Raw genomic sequence first — 17,856 nt, 5'->3', positions numbered from 1 at the left:
AAAACCACCTATTTTGCTACACATTGCTTGTGCTCCAATGTCCTCCTCCACCAGTTTAGCCCCCACAAAGCTCATGTGGCCGTGAGATCTAGGCGCCACGTCTCCAGTCCCATGACCAGCCAGATTTACCAGCATCTGTTACAGGACATGAAGCAGTGAAATTATGTTGTTTATCCCGTAGTCCTGGCGACTGACAAATAACATGTCCTTATCATAGGGCCTGAGGAAAGGCAGGTGTCAGGCATGAGCTGCCACTGGCTGACATTGAAGTTACACAGAGGAGTACTCCTGTCCGCTTGGATCATCAAGAGATCGTTTATAGCCTTTCTCTGTTCATATAGTCGGTCCAATATATGGAGAACGGAATTCCAACGGGTGGAAACGTCGCATATCAGCCTATGTTGGGGCCGCTGCAGCTCAATGAGGGTGTGCTTTGCGGTGTACAAGTGGTTGAAGTGCATACAAAGTTTCCTCGCCATTTTTAGAATGTCTTGTATATGGGTGGAAGACTTCAGGAACCGCTTGACAACCAGATTGAACACGTGTGGCATGCAGGGCACATGGCTCAGCCCTCCTTGATGCAACGCCGACACCATGTTTTTCCCGTTGTCGGTCACCATGGTTCCGATTTTCATTTGTCGAGGAAAAAGCCAGGATTCGATTTCTTGATGAAGGACACGGAGCAGTTCCTCCCCTGTGTGACTCCGTTCGCCCAGGCAAATGAGGTGCAGAACAGCATGACACCGCCGTGCCCTGCACACATGGTATGCTGGAAGGGCACTGTGAATTTTCCAGGCAGTGGAGGCTGAGGACACGGTGGAGGATGAGGAGGCAGAGGCGGACATAGTCGCAGCAGCAACAGCATTACAACGTGGAGGCGGAAGCAGCTTCACCTGGCCAAGTTGCTGGTGTGGCTGTGCAGGAACCACATTCACCCAGTGGGCTGTAAAGGACATCTATTGTCCCTGACCATAGTTACAGCTCCACATGTCGGCGCTGCCATGGACTTTGGCAGACACAGACAGGCTCAAGGACTGGCCCACCATCTGTTCTATGTATGTGTGCAGGGCTGGTACTGCCTTTTTGGCAAATAAATGACGGCTTGGAACTCTCCACCTCAGCTAGGCACAAGCCATTATTTCTCTGAAAGGTGCAGAGTCCACCACTTGGAAGGGGAGGGACTGCAGTACCAGCAACTTGGCCAGGAGCACGTGCAGCTTCTGCGTCATAGGATGACCACACACGTATTGATCTCTCTTGGCAATCGCTTTGGTGATCGACTGCTGACAAAATGAGTGACAAGGAGTCAGAGGACGAGGCGTAGGAGGATCAGGACCGGTCGATGATGAAAAGGACAGACAGCTCTCTTCAACTGAGGTGGTGGAGCCTTGACTGCCTGAAATCGGGTGCGTGCCTTTGGGTGATGCAGCGGTTGCTGCGGCAGGCTGGACCACCACATCGGAGCTACGGTTCTCCCAGGCCACTTTATGGTGACGCTGTATATTTTGACGCAGGGCCATGGTGCCAGCATTGGTATCCTGGCCACGCTTCACTTTCTGCCCACAGATTCTACATATGGCCATGTTCACCTTCTCCGGCGGCTTAACAAAAAACTGCCACATCGCCGAGTAGGTGATTTAACCCCAACACTCCACACTGACTGACTGCTACCGCAGCTTCCTTGAACCCATGCATAACTACTTTCCTGGCAGGTAGGCTCCTGCGAAATGGGTGGTCTACCCCTGGCACGTTTGGCTATCGACTTCCCACTGCTGCCACCCTGCTGACTCCGGCCACGCTAGCGACTTGCTGGCTCCGCCGCTGCCTCACAGGCAAGCTGCCACCCTCTTCTCCCGATGAATCATGAAGCCCCTTCATCACCCGGCTCCCAAGTGCAAACAGCTACATCATCATCATCGAGTACTGTCTGAACGTCACTCATGTCTTCCTCAATGGTCTCTGGGTCAAGAGCCTCAATGCTCGCAACACCAGCTCCCACGCCACTCTTCTCATCACTACTTGCCCGCCTAGCGGAGGAAGCAGCGGATGTCTCCTCCACATCTTGACTGGCCAGTAGCTGCTGACTGTCCTCTAGTAGCTTGTCCTCGCTGTATAGTGGGGCTGAGCCCACAGTATATAATGCTTCTCTGGCTGAGAGAACAGAAAAGGACAGAGGCAGGTTAAGGACAGGTGAGGGCACATGACCTGGTCCCGAGCCATGCCATCTAAGGGTTGTGTCTGATGAACCCACCAACTCTTGACTGGGGGTGTCTGATGTCACTTGGGACGAAGTGGAAGACCGAGTCAACCATTCAAGGACCGCTGAGTTGCTGGTCTAGACACGACCGCTAGCTGACACCAGGAGCTCAGGCCTCTGGAAGTGACCCCTGCTGCCACACCCCCTTACTCTGCTGCGACCTTTGCCTGCGCCAGAAACATTTAGGCCTCTGCAACTCCTCTGTGCAGTGCCTGGCACTTCTCTGTCTGACACACTGTTAAAAAAATTTTTAAATAATATATATTTTTTTACCACTAATACTTGCCAAAAAGGGCTTTAGAGCATATAACTGCACCGCTGAACGGCAAATATATATATATTTTTTTTCCACTAATACACACCACAAAAGTCTTTAAAACATATAACTGCACTTCTGAACAGCAAAATATTTTTTCTTTTTCCACTAATACATGCCACAAAAGGCTTTAAAACATATAACTGCACCGCTGACCGGCAAATATATATTTTTCTTTTTCCACTAATACATGTCACAAAAGGCTTAAGAACAGATAACTGCACCGCTGATCGGCAAATATATTTTTTCTTTTCCCACTAATACACGCCACATAAGGCTTTAGAACAGAAAACTGCACCGCTGAACGGCAAATATATTTTTTATTTTTCCGCTAATACACGCCACAAAAGGCTTTAAAACATATAACTGCACCGCTGACCGACAAATATATTTTTTTCTTTTTCCACTAATACACGCCACAAAAGGCTTTAGAACAGATAACTACACCGCTGAACGGCAAATATATTTTTTTCTTTTTCCACTAATACACGCCACAAAAGGCTTTAGAACAGATAATTGCACCGCTGACCTGCAAATATATATTTTCTTTTTCCACTAATATACGCCACAAAAGGCTTTAGAACATATAACTGCACCGCTGACCGGCAAATATATTTTTTCTTTTTCCACTAATACATGCCATGAAAGGCTTAAGAACATATAACACTGAATGGCAAAAATATTTTACTTTTGCCACTAATACATGACAAAAAGGGCTGTAATTTTAGCACTTCACCACACAACGGCTAATAAGCCCTTTTTTCCCACTAATACAAGCCAAAAAATGTTTTAGAACTTATAACTGCACTGCACAAGGACAAATAAGACATATAAATATTTCCTTGTAATAAACCCTGTTAATGGCTGTATCAAACAGCACTTGCACCCTAATAAGAACGGTTTGCTGGAATTACAGAGCTGTATAATGGCAATTTGGATCCCCAGTCAGTGCAGCAAGGTGTAATAGGATTGTTCCTATTACCCAGGCGGTAACCTCCCCTACTGAACCCTGTTCAACATACATGCTGCGGAATGGTTCCTCCCTATCCTTTCCCTACACCTTGAATAATCTTTCCCTGCACTTGTAAATCATTTTTTTAGCATAATGAAATTTTTTCTAACACTGTCCTTAGCGCCTGCTGATGTCTCTCCCTGCACTAAGTACACTGGTAAATGGCAGAATCTAAGATGGCTGATGCTATTTATAGGGCTGGGCTTCACAGGGCTGGCTGGCTGCTGATTGGCTGCATGCATGGCATTATTGGTGATCCTGCCTTCCCAGAGTTCCTTGCTCCATGTCCTCACACATGCAGCAGCCATTTTAGGAAAAAATTTGATTTGTTACCACGAATCGCGAGAAAATTCGGATTCGGTGCAAATCAAATTTTTCCTGAAATTCGGATCGAATTCCACTTCGTCAACTTCGATTCGCTCATCTCTAGACATAATGTTACAGAGCATCTTTCCTGAGGTCTCTTCATTAGGAATAATATACCAGACTGTCTGAAGAAGCACACACACATATGTATATTATAATTGCCTGCTAAGTCGACCTGTGTAAGGGGGTCTTTAAAGACATGGTGTCCTCTCTATCTCTGGTACCACCACTATATCCCTGTAGAATAATTTCTGAGTGAAGGTTTTAAAATCTTTGAAAGTGAACCATAACATATTGGTGGTCATGATTAAGACGGTCAGTTGATACGCATAGACCTTTATCTATCTGGTCAGCCTATGGATTTCATAAAGACGCAATAAAGAAATTGGATTTTATCTTGAGCCTGTGGCTGGATTTTCTTCATTACTCTAATTATTTCCCGGTCCAGGGTCCATGCACGGCGAAGGAAGATGGTGGTTGAGCTGAAATCTCTTTATATTTAACTATATTTTAACTTATTATAACATTAACCCTTTAGTAGTGAACCAGTGAGTCACCAAACTGGTGTCCCCAGTATCTCTGGTGTTTCCCACTATCTGTGATGAACCCACTATCTCTGGTGGCCCAGTATCTCTGGTGACCCCCACTTTCTTTGATGATCCCACTATCTCTGGTGCCCCCGGTATATCAATTGACCACACTATCTGTGATGACTTCACTATCTCTGGTGCCCCCACTATATGTGATGACCCCACTATTGTCTCCCAATATTTATGAAGTAGGTTCTTTAGATCTTGTAACATGACACACAAATCCTTGAGACAAATTAATTTTTTTGTTTAGTGTGTCCATATTGCGGACAAGAATAGTTATTTCTAGTTATGGGCATGAGAAAAAAGCTGATTGCACATGGGTGTCCGTACTTTGCGGATCCGTGGTTTGTGGACCACAATAGGGGCATGGTTGTGTGCATGAGGCCTTAAAATAGATAATTTCTTTCTTTTTCAAGACATGTATCAGAGGGGGATAGAGTGACAGTCCTGTTGACATTAAATGACAGCTTGTACTGGACAGAAACAGAGAAGTACCTTGTAGTCATTTATACAATGTTGATTAGGGGTGAGCGAATCGACTTCGGATGAAACATCCGAAGTCAATTTGCATAAAACTTTGTTCTAATACTGTACGGAGCAGAAGCTCCGTACAGTATTAGAATGTATTGGCTCCGATGAACCTAAGTGATTGCTTTGTGAAGTCTTGCGAGACTTTGCACAATAACTTCATAAATTAATTTGCACTGTAAAAAAAACATTTCCCGAACTCAGCTCATCGGAGCCAAAACATTCTAATACTGTACGGAGCTCCTGCTCCGTACAGTATTAGAACAAAGTTTTAATGCGAATCGACTCATCCCTAATTTTAATGATCATTGGACTAAACTGAACAGAATGAAGAAATTATTTAATCCTTCAAAAGGATATTTGAAAAAAATCTACAAAATTGAATAAAAATTGTTCTATAATTAAAGTATTAGAAAATTTGCAATATTTTTCTTTTTAATTTTTTTATAACATTTTCACATTGTAGATCAGTCATGTTTCGACCAGCTCCCGTCTAAGTGACAAGACCCAGTTCCCATTCTTTCTTCGCACAGCTCCAAGTGATGCTTTCCAATCCATAGGACTGGCCCAACTGTTGTTGTATTTCCAATGGACCTGGGTGGGGATGATCGCTGATTCTAATGATTATGGATACCAGGGCATACAGGGAGTGAGACAAGAATTTATCAAATCTGGAGCTTGTGTGGAATTTTTGGAGTATATTCAGAGCAGTCGTTCAGATCGCAACATTCCACGTATCATCCAGACCATCAAAAAGTCCAGAGCCAAGACAATAATTATCTTTACATCTGAAGCTGACCTCATACCTCTTTTTGATGAATGTCTACGTTATAATATCACTGGGAAGCTTTGGGTGGCCAGTGACGGCTGGGCAACATCCAACTTGCTAGCTTTTGAAAAATATGCCAAGCTTCTTACAGGAACCCTGGGCTTCTATTTTTCTGTTGAACAAATTCCAGGGTTCCAGGACTATGCTGAGAATTTTAATTTCTCCAAAGTGTTAGAAGAGCCCTGGGATAGGATGTTTTGGGAAAATAATATTGGTTGTACTTTTTTGGATGTCAAAAACATAACCTTCAACCGTGAAAGGCCAAATAGGAATTGCACAGTGGATGACAGATTGGAGAACTTTCAGATAAGCCTGAATAATGTATCTAACTTCGGAATGTCATATAACCTCTACAATGCTATCCATGTAATTGCTAAAGCTATGCATGACCTGAGTTTATGTAGAGTTGGAGAAGGTCCTTTTCTAAATGGAAGCTGCTCAGATGTTTTGAACATTAAGCCATGGCAAGTAAGAAATCTGCACTAGAGATAAGGAACTACAGAAATGTCTATATCTAAATAATATGCCGGCCAATTTTTATTCCTAACCTATCCACAGGACGGTTTATCCTTTCTAGATCACTTGGCACCATTGCCTAGTCTTCTGTTTCTCCTCAGCATGTCCACGTTAAGGAGGAGATATGAAGATCAGTTGTCATGTGTTTGCGCTGTCATTCATACAACTATAGGGACGTGTGATTTAACATTTAGGGTTCTAGCTGCATCAATTCAAAGGCAATATCTTCATGTGACATTTGCTGATTATATCTTCACAGTGCAAGGGGACATGGTCTATAGGTTGGTAATGGTGTGTCAGAGATGGCACAATTACTGCTCCATCACAAAACATGTTTTGTTCCCCAGACCTGGGGGTACTGCAATATTGTAGATATTTAGATACTATAAAGTTACGTATTTTATTGTATGCTTCTAGCGGTTTGTTCTAGCAAGCAATGGTTGGCAAAAGGTTGGCAAGAAACAGGGCTAACCACCCTGTCCCTCCCCTCTTTGTAGACATGAGCTGGTCCTGCTTTCATTAATGATGGGGAGTTCCTGTGTAGCTACAGAGGGTAGTGGAAGCTGACTGCAGAGATCCTGCTCCTGTTACTGGTGCTCCAGAGACATCAACTTACTCCAAGTCTCATGTAAAGACTTGAGACGCTAATTCGCAGAGTAAACTGCCACAACCAGTCGTAAATACACTGCTGAAAGGTGAGGGACTACCCATTAACCAAAATGTTACTAGACCAGTACAACCTAAGTGCCATATTCCAGCCAACCAACCTGCCTCTATATTCTTTACTGGTTTCACAGAAAATTGCACTTGAAATCAGCTTTTATGCGTACTATAAACTGCATTTGAACTGCCCTGATCCCCAGGGAGCGACGACTTGAGGTAGTATCCTGTCTATTAAGTTTGAGACAGCACGCCAAAGGAATGATTTCAAAAACTCTGCTTTTATTCATTCAAATTTCAACACCAGTGGAACATTTATTGCAACGTTTCGGGCCCAATTTTGGTGCCCTTCTTCAGGCTGTGTCTGAGGGAGTTCGGATGGATAGCCTGAAGAAGGGCACCAAAATTGGGCCCGAAACATTGTAATAAATGTTCCACTGGTGTTGAAATTTGAATGAATAAAAGCAGAGTTTTTGAAAGCATTCCTTTGGCGTGCTGTCTCAAACTTAATAGACAGGATATACTGTATACAGATTTCTGTGGTGGAAGGAATCAACCTGGGACGTGCACCCATAAAATCCGCTAGTGGATGAGTGCTGTGGTCTTATTCTGATTTACAAGACTTGAGGGAGCATACCATGACCCACACTTCTTCAGGGCCACTACCACTCCTACCACCAATCCTCGGCACCGGCTCCTCAGCTAATCAGTGGGACTGAAGACCTATACTAAGTATCAATATACATGTTGAACCCTTTTAATAATCCACCAAATTCTCATCATAGGTTCTCCATTACATGAAGAAGGCTCGAATAAAGTTAAGCAGTGGAAAGGATTTGTTTTTTGATGAGAATGGAGACCCTCCTCCATCATATTATATTGTCAACTGGCAAATGGAACTGGGAGGTTCCATCAAACAGGTTAAAGTGGGAAATTTTACCAGCACAGCCCTTTATGTTAACACCAGCTCTGTCCAGTGGCCATTCGGTAATGAAAATGTAAGAAAATTAATAAACTGTGTTATAAACAGACATGGCAGTGTTCTTTAACCCCTTAAAGACTGGGCTCATTTTCATTTTTGCCTTTTCGTTTTGTCCTACCGCCCATTGCAAAAGCCATCAATTTCAAAATATTCTGTTCACATAGCCCCATGAGGACTTATTTTTTGCGGCACAAGATGCATTTTATATTGCCACTACTTAATATTTGCATTGCAAAATGGAAGAAAATTCTTTGTGCTGTGAAATATAAAAATCCTACAATTTCGACAAAGTTTTTTAAGTTTTAATATTACCGTGTTCACTGTGCTCTAAAAATGACATGACGTTCTTATTCTGTGTAGCAATATGATTATGGCGAGAACAAATAGTATAGTTGTTATTTTGTTTTACTACTTTTTTATAGAAAAAAAACTTTTTAAAAATAAACATTTTCTTTGCAACACCATTTCCTTACCTTTTTTTACATTTCCGTCCACAGTGCTACGCCGTTTCAGCGCAGAAGCCTGCTTTATATAGCCCCTTACGCATAATATCATACATGTCTGTGTTAATTACAGTAGTTAAGATATATATTCTTCACAAGTCTCTGGCTTCCTTTATAGATTGGTCAAGTAGGATAACATGAGTGAAACGACAATTGTTTCGTCAATAGGCAAATTTCTAATTATGGGGCCTCATATATCTCATATTAGGGTAAAAATAGGTTTTTGTACTAACCTCCCTAAAGGAGTTATGCTGTAATTAATGTTGATGACCTATCCTCTGGATAGGTAATCAATATTAGATACCTAACACCCGGGACCACCGCTGATCAGCTGATAGAAGGCCATGTCACATGACTGAAAGGCTTAGTTGCAGCTCAGCTCCATTGAAGTGAATGGGGATGAGCTACAAGCAAAGCCGCAATACAATATACGGCGCTGTGCTTGGAAAGATGCTGGAAGCCGGCTGCGCTCACTAGAGCTGCGGTGAGGATGGCGGCTCCCTGAAACACCAGATCCGTGTGGGGGTCTAGAAGATAGTTCATCATTATCCATTCCTGGATATCACCTTCAGTAAGCACCATTCTTTTTTTATTTCCCACTACATTCTAAAGGCAATTTTTCCCCCCCACAAAGCTTTCTAACAGCTCATTAGCTCTAAAAGATCTAATTGTTTTCGGGGGAAAGACGAGTTTTCCTTTTAAATGGCTAAATTTTTGGGTACATATAATTTACTAAATAATGTATTTTTGCTTTACTATGAGATCCATGCATCAGCACTGAGAGGAGGAAGAGAGCAGGGAAGTTGACCAAAAGGATAAACAGTTCTGCCAGAGATGAGAAGGAAATGTACATAAAAGAGCAAAACAATATTTTTACTGCATATATAATTCAATAATGCTATAGGAACACTTTTCATGACATAATAACCCTTTAATTTACATGCTGACTTTGTTGGCACTAACGGGTCCTGCAGGTTCTAATAGGTTCCCATGCAATAAAGACTTGGGGGGCCTCAGTTAAGCTCATGTCTGCCATGCCAACCATTTTGGTCTGATAAGTACTAAGACAACACCTAAAGAGTTAAATCATCCAGAATTGGAGATATTTCTGTTCCTGCTGGTTGAAAGTTGGCTCTAGCTTTGTACTTTTATAGTACGCGCTCTGATACCATACTATTACATCATGGATCAGGCAGGAAATCTGGATCCATCTTAACAAATTTCTCTAAACATCACCTAATCAAATTTCCAAAATTTTGCAAATCTCTAAAACAGGAATATAATTAATAATAATTATCCACTATGATTTTTAGGTTCCAATATCTATATGCAGTAAAAGTTGTCTACCAGGTTCTCGAAAAGCTTCCATCCAAGGAGAACCAAACTGTTGCTATGAATGTGTTCCTTGTTCACAAGGAGAGTTTTCCAATAAAACAGGTGAGTTAGTTATAGAATTATAATAGTATAATTATATTGGTGTCTGAATTTAATTTTTTTTATATCTTTTAGATGCAAGTAATTGTTCTACTTGTCCTTGGAATAAATGGCCAAGTGAAGAAAAGGACAGATGTCTACTAAAACCAATTGAATATCTCTCATATGAAGAAACATTGGGCATCACGTTAGCATTCACCAGTGCTACTTCATCGTTTGTACCCATAGCTATCCTAGGGCTACTCAATTGTTACAAGACCACCCCCATTGTCCGTGCCAACAATTACACCATCAGTTGTCTTCTTCTCATCAGCTTGTCCCTTTGTTTTTTGTCTTCCCTGGCATTCATCGGCTATCCTGGAAAAGAGAAGTGCCTCCTACGTCAAGTGGCGTTTGCCCTGGTTTTTGCATTCTGTATTTCATGTATTTTGGCTAAGACTATCTTGGTAATGATTGCCTTTAGAGCTACAAAACCCAACAGTGATTTACGAAGGTGGGCCAGACCTCATGTGTCCTATCTAGTCATATCTATGGGCACTGTCATTCAGTTCCTGATCTGTACAATATGGCTTATTATTTCTCCTCCCTTCCCTGAATTTAATGTCAAAGCTAAGACTGAAGTCCTAGTTTATGAATGTAATAAAGGTTCTTCCACAGCATTTTGGTTTACTTTAGGATATATGAGTTTCTTGGCCCTTATTAGTTGTCTTGTTGCTTTCTTGGCTAGAGAACTTCCTGATAGGTTTAATGAGGCCAAGTATATCACTTTCAGCATGTTGGCGTTCCTCACTGTATGGGTGTCCTTCATTCCAGCTTCAGTAAGTACTAGTGGTAAATACACTGTGGCCATGGAGGTCTTTGCTATCATGTCCTCTAGCTGGGCCATACTCTGTTGCTTTTTTTTCCCAAAATGCTATATTATTTTGTTTCATCATCAAGCAAACTCCAGGAAGAACCTTCTTGGCAAACATATCATGTAAAAACTCAATTAAAAAAGTTCCTATCAAAACATCTTGTGTCTGCATTCTTCAGAAAAAGTGTTCTAAACCATGTTAGAACAATGTGCATTAACCACAATGTACACTACTGTAATATCAATGCATGTCTAGTTTCCACAGCTTTCTCAATAATCTTTTATAGTTAAATCACTAGCCAAAAATAGACCCAGCAGAGTTTACTCAGATGACATGAGCAGTGGCTGGGTTTGTGGTGGCCCCAACACTACGCTGGGTCCCCCAGACGTCTTTGAGGTGTCATTACGTGTTGCTGCTCTACGGACGGGATGGTAAGGCTTGGTGCACCCCAATGGGAAAAAAGTCCAAAGTGTCAGGTCTGCAGTTTAACAGTGTGCTTCTTTACTGGAGGGATTTAGGTGCAAGTGGGGATGGAGTGGAGAAGCTCAGCACAAACAGATACAGTGTAACACTTTCTGTTTCTCATACATTAGATTACATTAGAGCAGGGGTGGGGAACCTCCGGCCCGAGGGCCGTATGCGGCCCACGGTATCATTTCATGTGGCCCCCGGCCCCCTGCCAGAACATAATGTGAAAATGCTTATGACCCCTTCCATTATGGAAGCGGTCATTAGCATACGGGAGGCACAGGAAGGTGAGAACAGCACTGGACTGGCTGTCCTCACCTTCCCTGGTCTTCTTTCAGCCCCACACTGTGTCCTGACACATCCAGCGTCAGGACGCAGTGCACGTAGACGTGCACTATGACCTGACGCTGTGCGGTGTGAGGTGACAATATAGTGCGGCAGGAAGAAGAACAGGGAGGGTAAGTGAATCTGCCAAGAGGCAGCGCCGTACGGAGCTGGAGAGGTAAGTTTATTTGTTTATCTTAAATACAGTATCTGATCTGATGTCTGATTGGGGCTGATCTGAGGCTAAAGGAGGGTGGGGAGGGTCTGATGGGGGTCTGATCTGAGGCTTGGGAGGGTCTGATCTGAGGCTGGGGGTGTCTGATCTGAGGCTGGGGTTTGATAGGGGTCTGATCTGAGACTAGGGGGGCTGATGGGGGCTGATCTGAGGCTGGGGAGGGTCTGATGGGGGCTGATCTGAGGCTAGGGAGGGTATTATGAAGGTCTGATCTGAGGCTGGGGGGTCTTATAGGGGCTGATCTGACCCTGGGGGGTCTGATGGGGGCTGATCTGAGGCTGGGCGTCTGATCCGGGTCTGGTCTGAGGCTGGGGGTCTGATGGGAGTCTGATCTGAAGCTAGGAAGGGTCTGATTGGGGTCTAATCTGAGGCTTAGAGGTCTGATGGGAGTCTGATCTGAGGCTGATGTAGGCCTGGGGGGTCTGATAGGAGGCTGATTTCAGGCTGATGGAGGTGGGGGCAGATATTTTGCTGAGAAAGGGACAAAGGCAGGGACAGTTGCGAAGAAAGAGGCAGGGAGAGTGAAAGCTGGGTGAACCCCTCTCTGGACCCCCTGGGTTTAGCTTCCTGCCATTAATGTCAAATAAGTAACATTCTGAACTTAAAAATTAGACTGCTATGTGTGGTCAATATGGCGCCTGTATTGTATGTAATATACTGTATATATATAGTGCAGGCGCTATTTTGTGCTGCAAAAATACAGCCCTCTAGATTATTTTAATTGAAGTGCAATTTCTGTAACTTATCCCTAAGTCAATTATATGTTTGACCAAATACAGCAGTAAAAAATTTTTATTGAGAATTTTGTATGGCCCCCGAATGATGTTACAAATATCCAAATGGCCCTTGGCAGCAAAATGGTTCCCCACCGCTGCATTAGAGCTTCAATGATACCCAATGGCAATGACACAACAGTTTTTCCAGACAAAAATTGTTTTCCAGACATACAAATCACTGCAGAAAATGCACCAAAATGATATGCAACTGACAATACTAGCTAATTCCTCAAGCCGATGTTAAAAGCTGAGAACTTTGCCAATATCTTCCAGTCAGGAACATATCGGAGCCCCTTATGCACCACGTCACGGTGTCTCAGCACGCATGGGGTCCTACCACTAAAACACCCGTGGTGTGTGAACAGGGTCTGAACAGTGCTAGAAACCAACTCACAGCCAGACTCTCACATGCCTCCATAGTGGTATTGCCAATGCACTGTGAGGTAAAATAAAGCTGTGAGCCGCACCCACAACAGTCCATGTGACACAGAAGCCGCACCCACAACAGTCCATGTGACACAGAAGCCGCACCCACAACAGTCCATGTGACACAGAAGCCGCACCCACAACAGACCCTGTGACACAGAAGCTACCAGGTGCAAAAGAACGTTACCAACACAATGAAGTGGCACATTCCATACACATAAAGACAAAAACTCACTGAAAAAACAGGCCTAAACGGGTGGAAATGCTCCAAACCCAGACATTGTAGCGCGTCTATAACCGGGTGAGCAATTCCTCCGCATGCGGTCCGCAGACAACAGCAATCCCCAGCAAAAAATGCATACAATGGAGGATGCCGGTGCGGACTGCATGCACCACAAGGACATCTTACACAAAATGATACATTGTGCAGATGAAAAAATATATATACACAAATTACTGCAGAAAATTCACCAAAATGATACGTACTGAGGAAGAAGTCAGTAACCTATGGGACTTCGAAACGCGTCTGGGAGGAATCTGGACTCTATAACACCACCATTCTTGCGTACGCTGGAGAATATCTATATCTGCACCTCCTTTCCATCAGCTGTCTGAGAAACAGATCCGTCCCATACAAGAATCAGTGCTCGCTACAGAACCTCCTGGAGTGAAACTGTTCCCTTTCTACCTTGACCGGAACAAGCCAGGACTCGAGCACGAGGGACGCCGAAGTAGCGGAGACCAGAGGAAAAAAACGCACTTCGATTTGGAGGTAAGAGAATAATACAGCTCAAAAACAGGTGGGACGCCTCCTAGAGCTGAACTCCCGAATAATTTTAATTGCGATTAATTTGCGGACTATTGCACAGAGTTTCCATTATGAAATATTGACTTTGTTGGCCGCTTAAACGTATGGTGTGGACCCATATTGCACCTGCAACTCACAGCTAATAATCGAACTGAGATCAGCCGATTTTTTCTTGCGAAAATTACACAAGCGTATTATAATACCAATATTGGCGATTGTGCTAATCGAATATCTGGCGATTTTTATAATCGAAAATCCGGTTCTGGCGATTATTACAACCGATAACCAGGTTTATTGTGGTGGACATACCAAGTGCTTATATGTTGTCAGGCCTATGTGATTTATATACGATTAATTAGCCATCTCATGCCTTAGTGATCCTCACTCAAAATCGTCATTTTAGTGATGTTTTAATCGATTTGTCTTTTAATTTCAGTACAATTTACGTATCTTGTATGATTCTTTTTAAATAATATGACCATTTTAAATATTATGACTTATGAAATATTGTATCAATTGAACTTAATAAAGTCGAGTGTTTAAGCAGTCCTCCAGGTATATGAGTGCCATATCTTTTACGATCATTTAATTATAACTGACAATACTAGCTAATTCCTCAAGCCGATGTTAAAAGCTTAGAACTTTGCCAATATCTTCCAGTCAGGAACATGGGGACTTTCCACCTTGGCTCGGCACAAGCCATCAGTTCTATAAAAGGTGCATAGTCAACAACATGGAAAGCACGAGCTGCTCAGAAGGGGGGGGGGGGCACAGGGAGATGAACACTTCCATTGTGGAAGCGTTCATCTCCATAGTCATCTGTATCGCCGTCCTCAGAACAGCGATACAGATGACTGTGCTGAGGCAGGGGAGGGAGAGGCGTGTCCCTTTCCCTTCCTCTGATAGGCTGCAAGCACTAGGCCGGCAGCCTATCAGAGGCCGGCGCAGGCGGCGCAATGACGTCATTGCGCCGCCTGAGCCGTACAGCGCGGGACACAGGCCGGAAGAGGCCTGCATTGTATCGCTGCCAAGGAGGTAAGTATAAGTGTTCATTTTTTTTTGTGTACAATACTGGTGGCTACTGGCACATAGTGGGGGTCTCTGGCTACTGCCACATAATGGGGGTCTCTGGCTACTGGCACATAATGGGGGTCTCTGGCTACTGGCACATAATGGGGGGGCTGTCATTACTGGCACATAATGGGGGGCTGTCATTACTGGCACATAATGGGGGTCTGTCATTACTGGCACATAATGGGGGGGCTGTCATTACTGGCACATAATGGGGGGGCTGTCATTACTGGCACATAATGGGGGGGCTGTCATTACTGGCACATAATGGGGGGGCTGTCATTACTGGCACATAATGGGGAGGGCTGTCATTACTGGCACATATGGGGGGCTGTCATTACTGGCACATAATGGGGGGGGGCTGTTATTACTGGCACATTTGGGGGGGCTGTCATTACTGGCACATAATGGGGGGTTGTCATTACTGGCACATAATGGGGGGCTGTCATTACTGGCACATAATGGGGGCTGTCATTACTGGCACATGTTGGGGGGGCTGTTAATACTGGCACATGATGGGGGGGCTGTTATTACTGGCACATTATTGGGGGCACTATAGGGGTATCTACTGAGGCCACAAAGAAGGGGTGTTTTATATGGGGGCTCTGTACAGTAGAATTTTATACTGGGACACATTATGGTGGGTACTATGAGGAAGGGGGGAGAGGAGTACTATGGGGTCATCTACGGGTGGGCACTAAGAAGGGGTATTTTATACTTGCAAATTATGGGGGACACTGAGGGCATCTACTGGGGCATTTTATACTGGCACATTAGGGGGCACTATGGGGACATTAGCTCAACTGGGGGCATTAAAAGGGGGTATTTTTTGCACTGGCACATTATAAGGAGAATTATTTCTACTGGGGGGCATTATGGTGGGGTTTATTACTCCCACATGGTATGACCCCCTAGTAGCAGCTCCATCCTCTCCCTGCTCTGCTATCCCTCTGCCCCTTCTCCAAATCCTTATTATGAAATCTTTCTCATTAGGATAAAACACATCAGCTCCACCGAGCCCCCCGGCCAAGTGTTGAAGTGGTGTCCGAGATCCCCAAGGGCCAAGCCAAGTAATTGTAAGTTTTCATGTGAAATATGTTTGTTATACACATATAGCATACACCGTGCCCCACAATATACAGTATACCGCTACACTGTGCCCCACAATATACAGTATACCTCTACACTGTGTAGTCTGTTCTATAAGCACCATTGTTTTGTGGCGGCGGACAGAAAATAATCTGGAAAAGGAAGTGCCCCTCCCGAGACCAGACTCTGGATCCACCACTGATGGAAAGGGGGGGACTGTAGTACCAGCAACTTGGTCAGGAGCACGTTCAGCTTCTGCGCCGTTGGATGAGTGCACACATACTGTTGTCTTTTTACAATCGCCTCAGTGATCGATTGCTGACTAACTAAGTGAAGAGGAGTAGGAGTAGAAGCATCAGTACCAGTAGATCAAGGGCGGGAAACCTCCGGCCAGTGGGCCGCATACGGTCCGCGGGATCATTTCATGTGGTCCTCAGCTCCCTGCCCCCCTGTCAGAGCATATAGCATATATTCTATTATGGAAGCAGACATTAGCATTTGGGAGGTACATGCAGGCCCGTCGCTAACAGACAGGCAAAATAAGCAATTGCTTGGGGCCCCGAGCTGGCCCGGGGCCCCAAGCAGAGCCGGTGCTTGTTTTGCTTCCTTTAAGGCTGCAGTCGCCTGAGCAGTGGCGGATTACAATAGGGACGTTCGGGTCGGCAGCCCCGGGCCCAGCACAGATGGGGGGCCCAACGCTGACCTGAACGCCCACATACTGCGGCGGGGCACGGGAGCGCATAGCTCCCTGTCCCGTGGCCGATCACCGTCATAGGCTTCAGTAGGCCTGAGGCCTATGCGGTAGTAAAATCCCGGCGCAGGCGTGCGTGATGACGTCATTGCGCGCCTGTGCCGGGACGCAGCACTGTGACGCGCCTGACTCATCCCCCCTTCCTCTGCGAGCAAGCGCCTGGCCCTGGACATAGGTGAGTATTTATCTTTTCATTTTTTGTTAATTTTTTATTTTTTTATTTCATGTGCCTACTTTGGGGGGGGGCACACAGGAGGACATATTAGGGAAGATAAATCGAGTACATGGGGGGGAATGTGGGGGCTGTATGGGGGCAAATTATTATGGGAGGGAATACTATGTGGGGGCAAATTACTAGTTGGGGCAGTGTGGGGGCAAATTATTATGGGAGGGACTACTATGTGGGGGCAAATTAGTAGTTGGGGCAGTGTGGGGGCAAATTGCTATGTGGGGCAAATTATTATGAGAGGGACTACTATGTGGAGGCAAATTACTATGTGGGGGAAAATTATTATGAGAGGGACTACTATGTGGGGGCAAATTACTAGATGGGGCAGTGTGGGGGAAACTATTGTGTGGGGGTAATTGCTATGTGGGGACAAATTACTATATGGGGCAGTGTGGGGGCAAATTATTATGAGAGGGACTACTATGTGGGGCCAAATTACTAGATGGGGCAGTGTGGGGGAAACTATTGTGTGGGGGTAATTGCTATGTGGGGGCAAATTACTAGTTGGGGCAGTGTGAGGGCAAATTGCTATGTGGGCGCAGTGTGGGGGCAAATTACTATGTGGGGGCAGTGTGGGGGCAAATTACTATGTGGGGACAGTGTGGGGCAAATTACTGTGTGGGGGCAAACTACTATATGGGGGCAGTTTGGGGGAAATTACTGTGTGGGGGCAAATTACTATGGGGATTACTATGTGGGGGCAGTGTGGTGGAAATTACTATATGGAGGTGTTGCTATTGGGGAGGCACTGTAGGGGCCATTCTATTATTTCTGGAGACACTATACAGGGATTATTGCCTGGAGCACAATAGAGGGTGGTATTATTACT

General features: G+C 44.6%; 1 protein-coding gene across 1 annotated transcript in view; it reads left to right on the top strand.

Moving 5' to 3' along the window:
- The window catches only part of LOC120988857 (extracellular calcium-sensing receptor-like), a 40,154-nt gene extending 29,178 nt beyond the window's left edge, over window positions 1–10,976 (top strand). The window contains exons 3-6 of the mRNA XM_040416597.1: window positions 5,539–6,369; window positions 7,863–8,075; window positions 9,876–9,999; window positions 10,072–10,976. Coding sequence (XP_040272531.1) covers window positions 5,539–6,369; window positions 7,863–8,075; window positions 9,876–9,999; window positions 10,072–10,976 — 2,073 coding nt within the window. The remainder of the gene's footprint in view (window positions 1–5,538; window positions 6,370–7,862; window positions 8,076–9,875; window positions 10,000–10,071) is intronic.
- The last annotated feature ends 6,880 nt before the right edge of the window (window positions 10,977–17,856 follow it).

Source organism: Bufo bufo, chromosome 1 (assembly GCF_905171765.1).
Source record: "Bufo bufo chromosome 1, aBufBuf1.1, whole genome shotgun sequence".
In the NCBI taxonomy this organism is placed as follows: domain Eukaryota; kingdom Metazoa; phylum Chordata; class Amphibia; order Anura; family Bufonidae; genus Bufo; species Bufo bufo.
The sequence above is the reverse complement of the archived record's forward strand: the minus strand, read 5'-3'. Positions and strand labels throughout refer to the sequence as shown.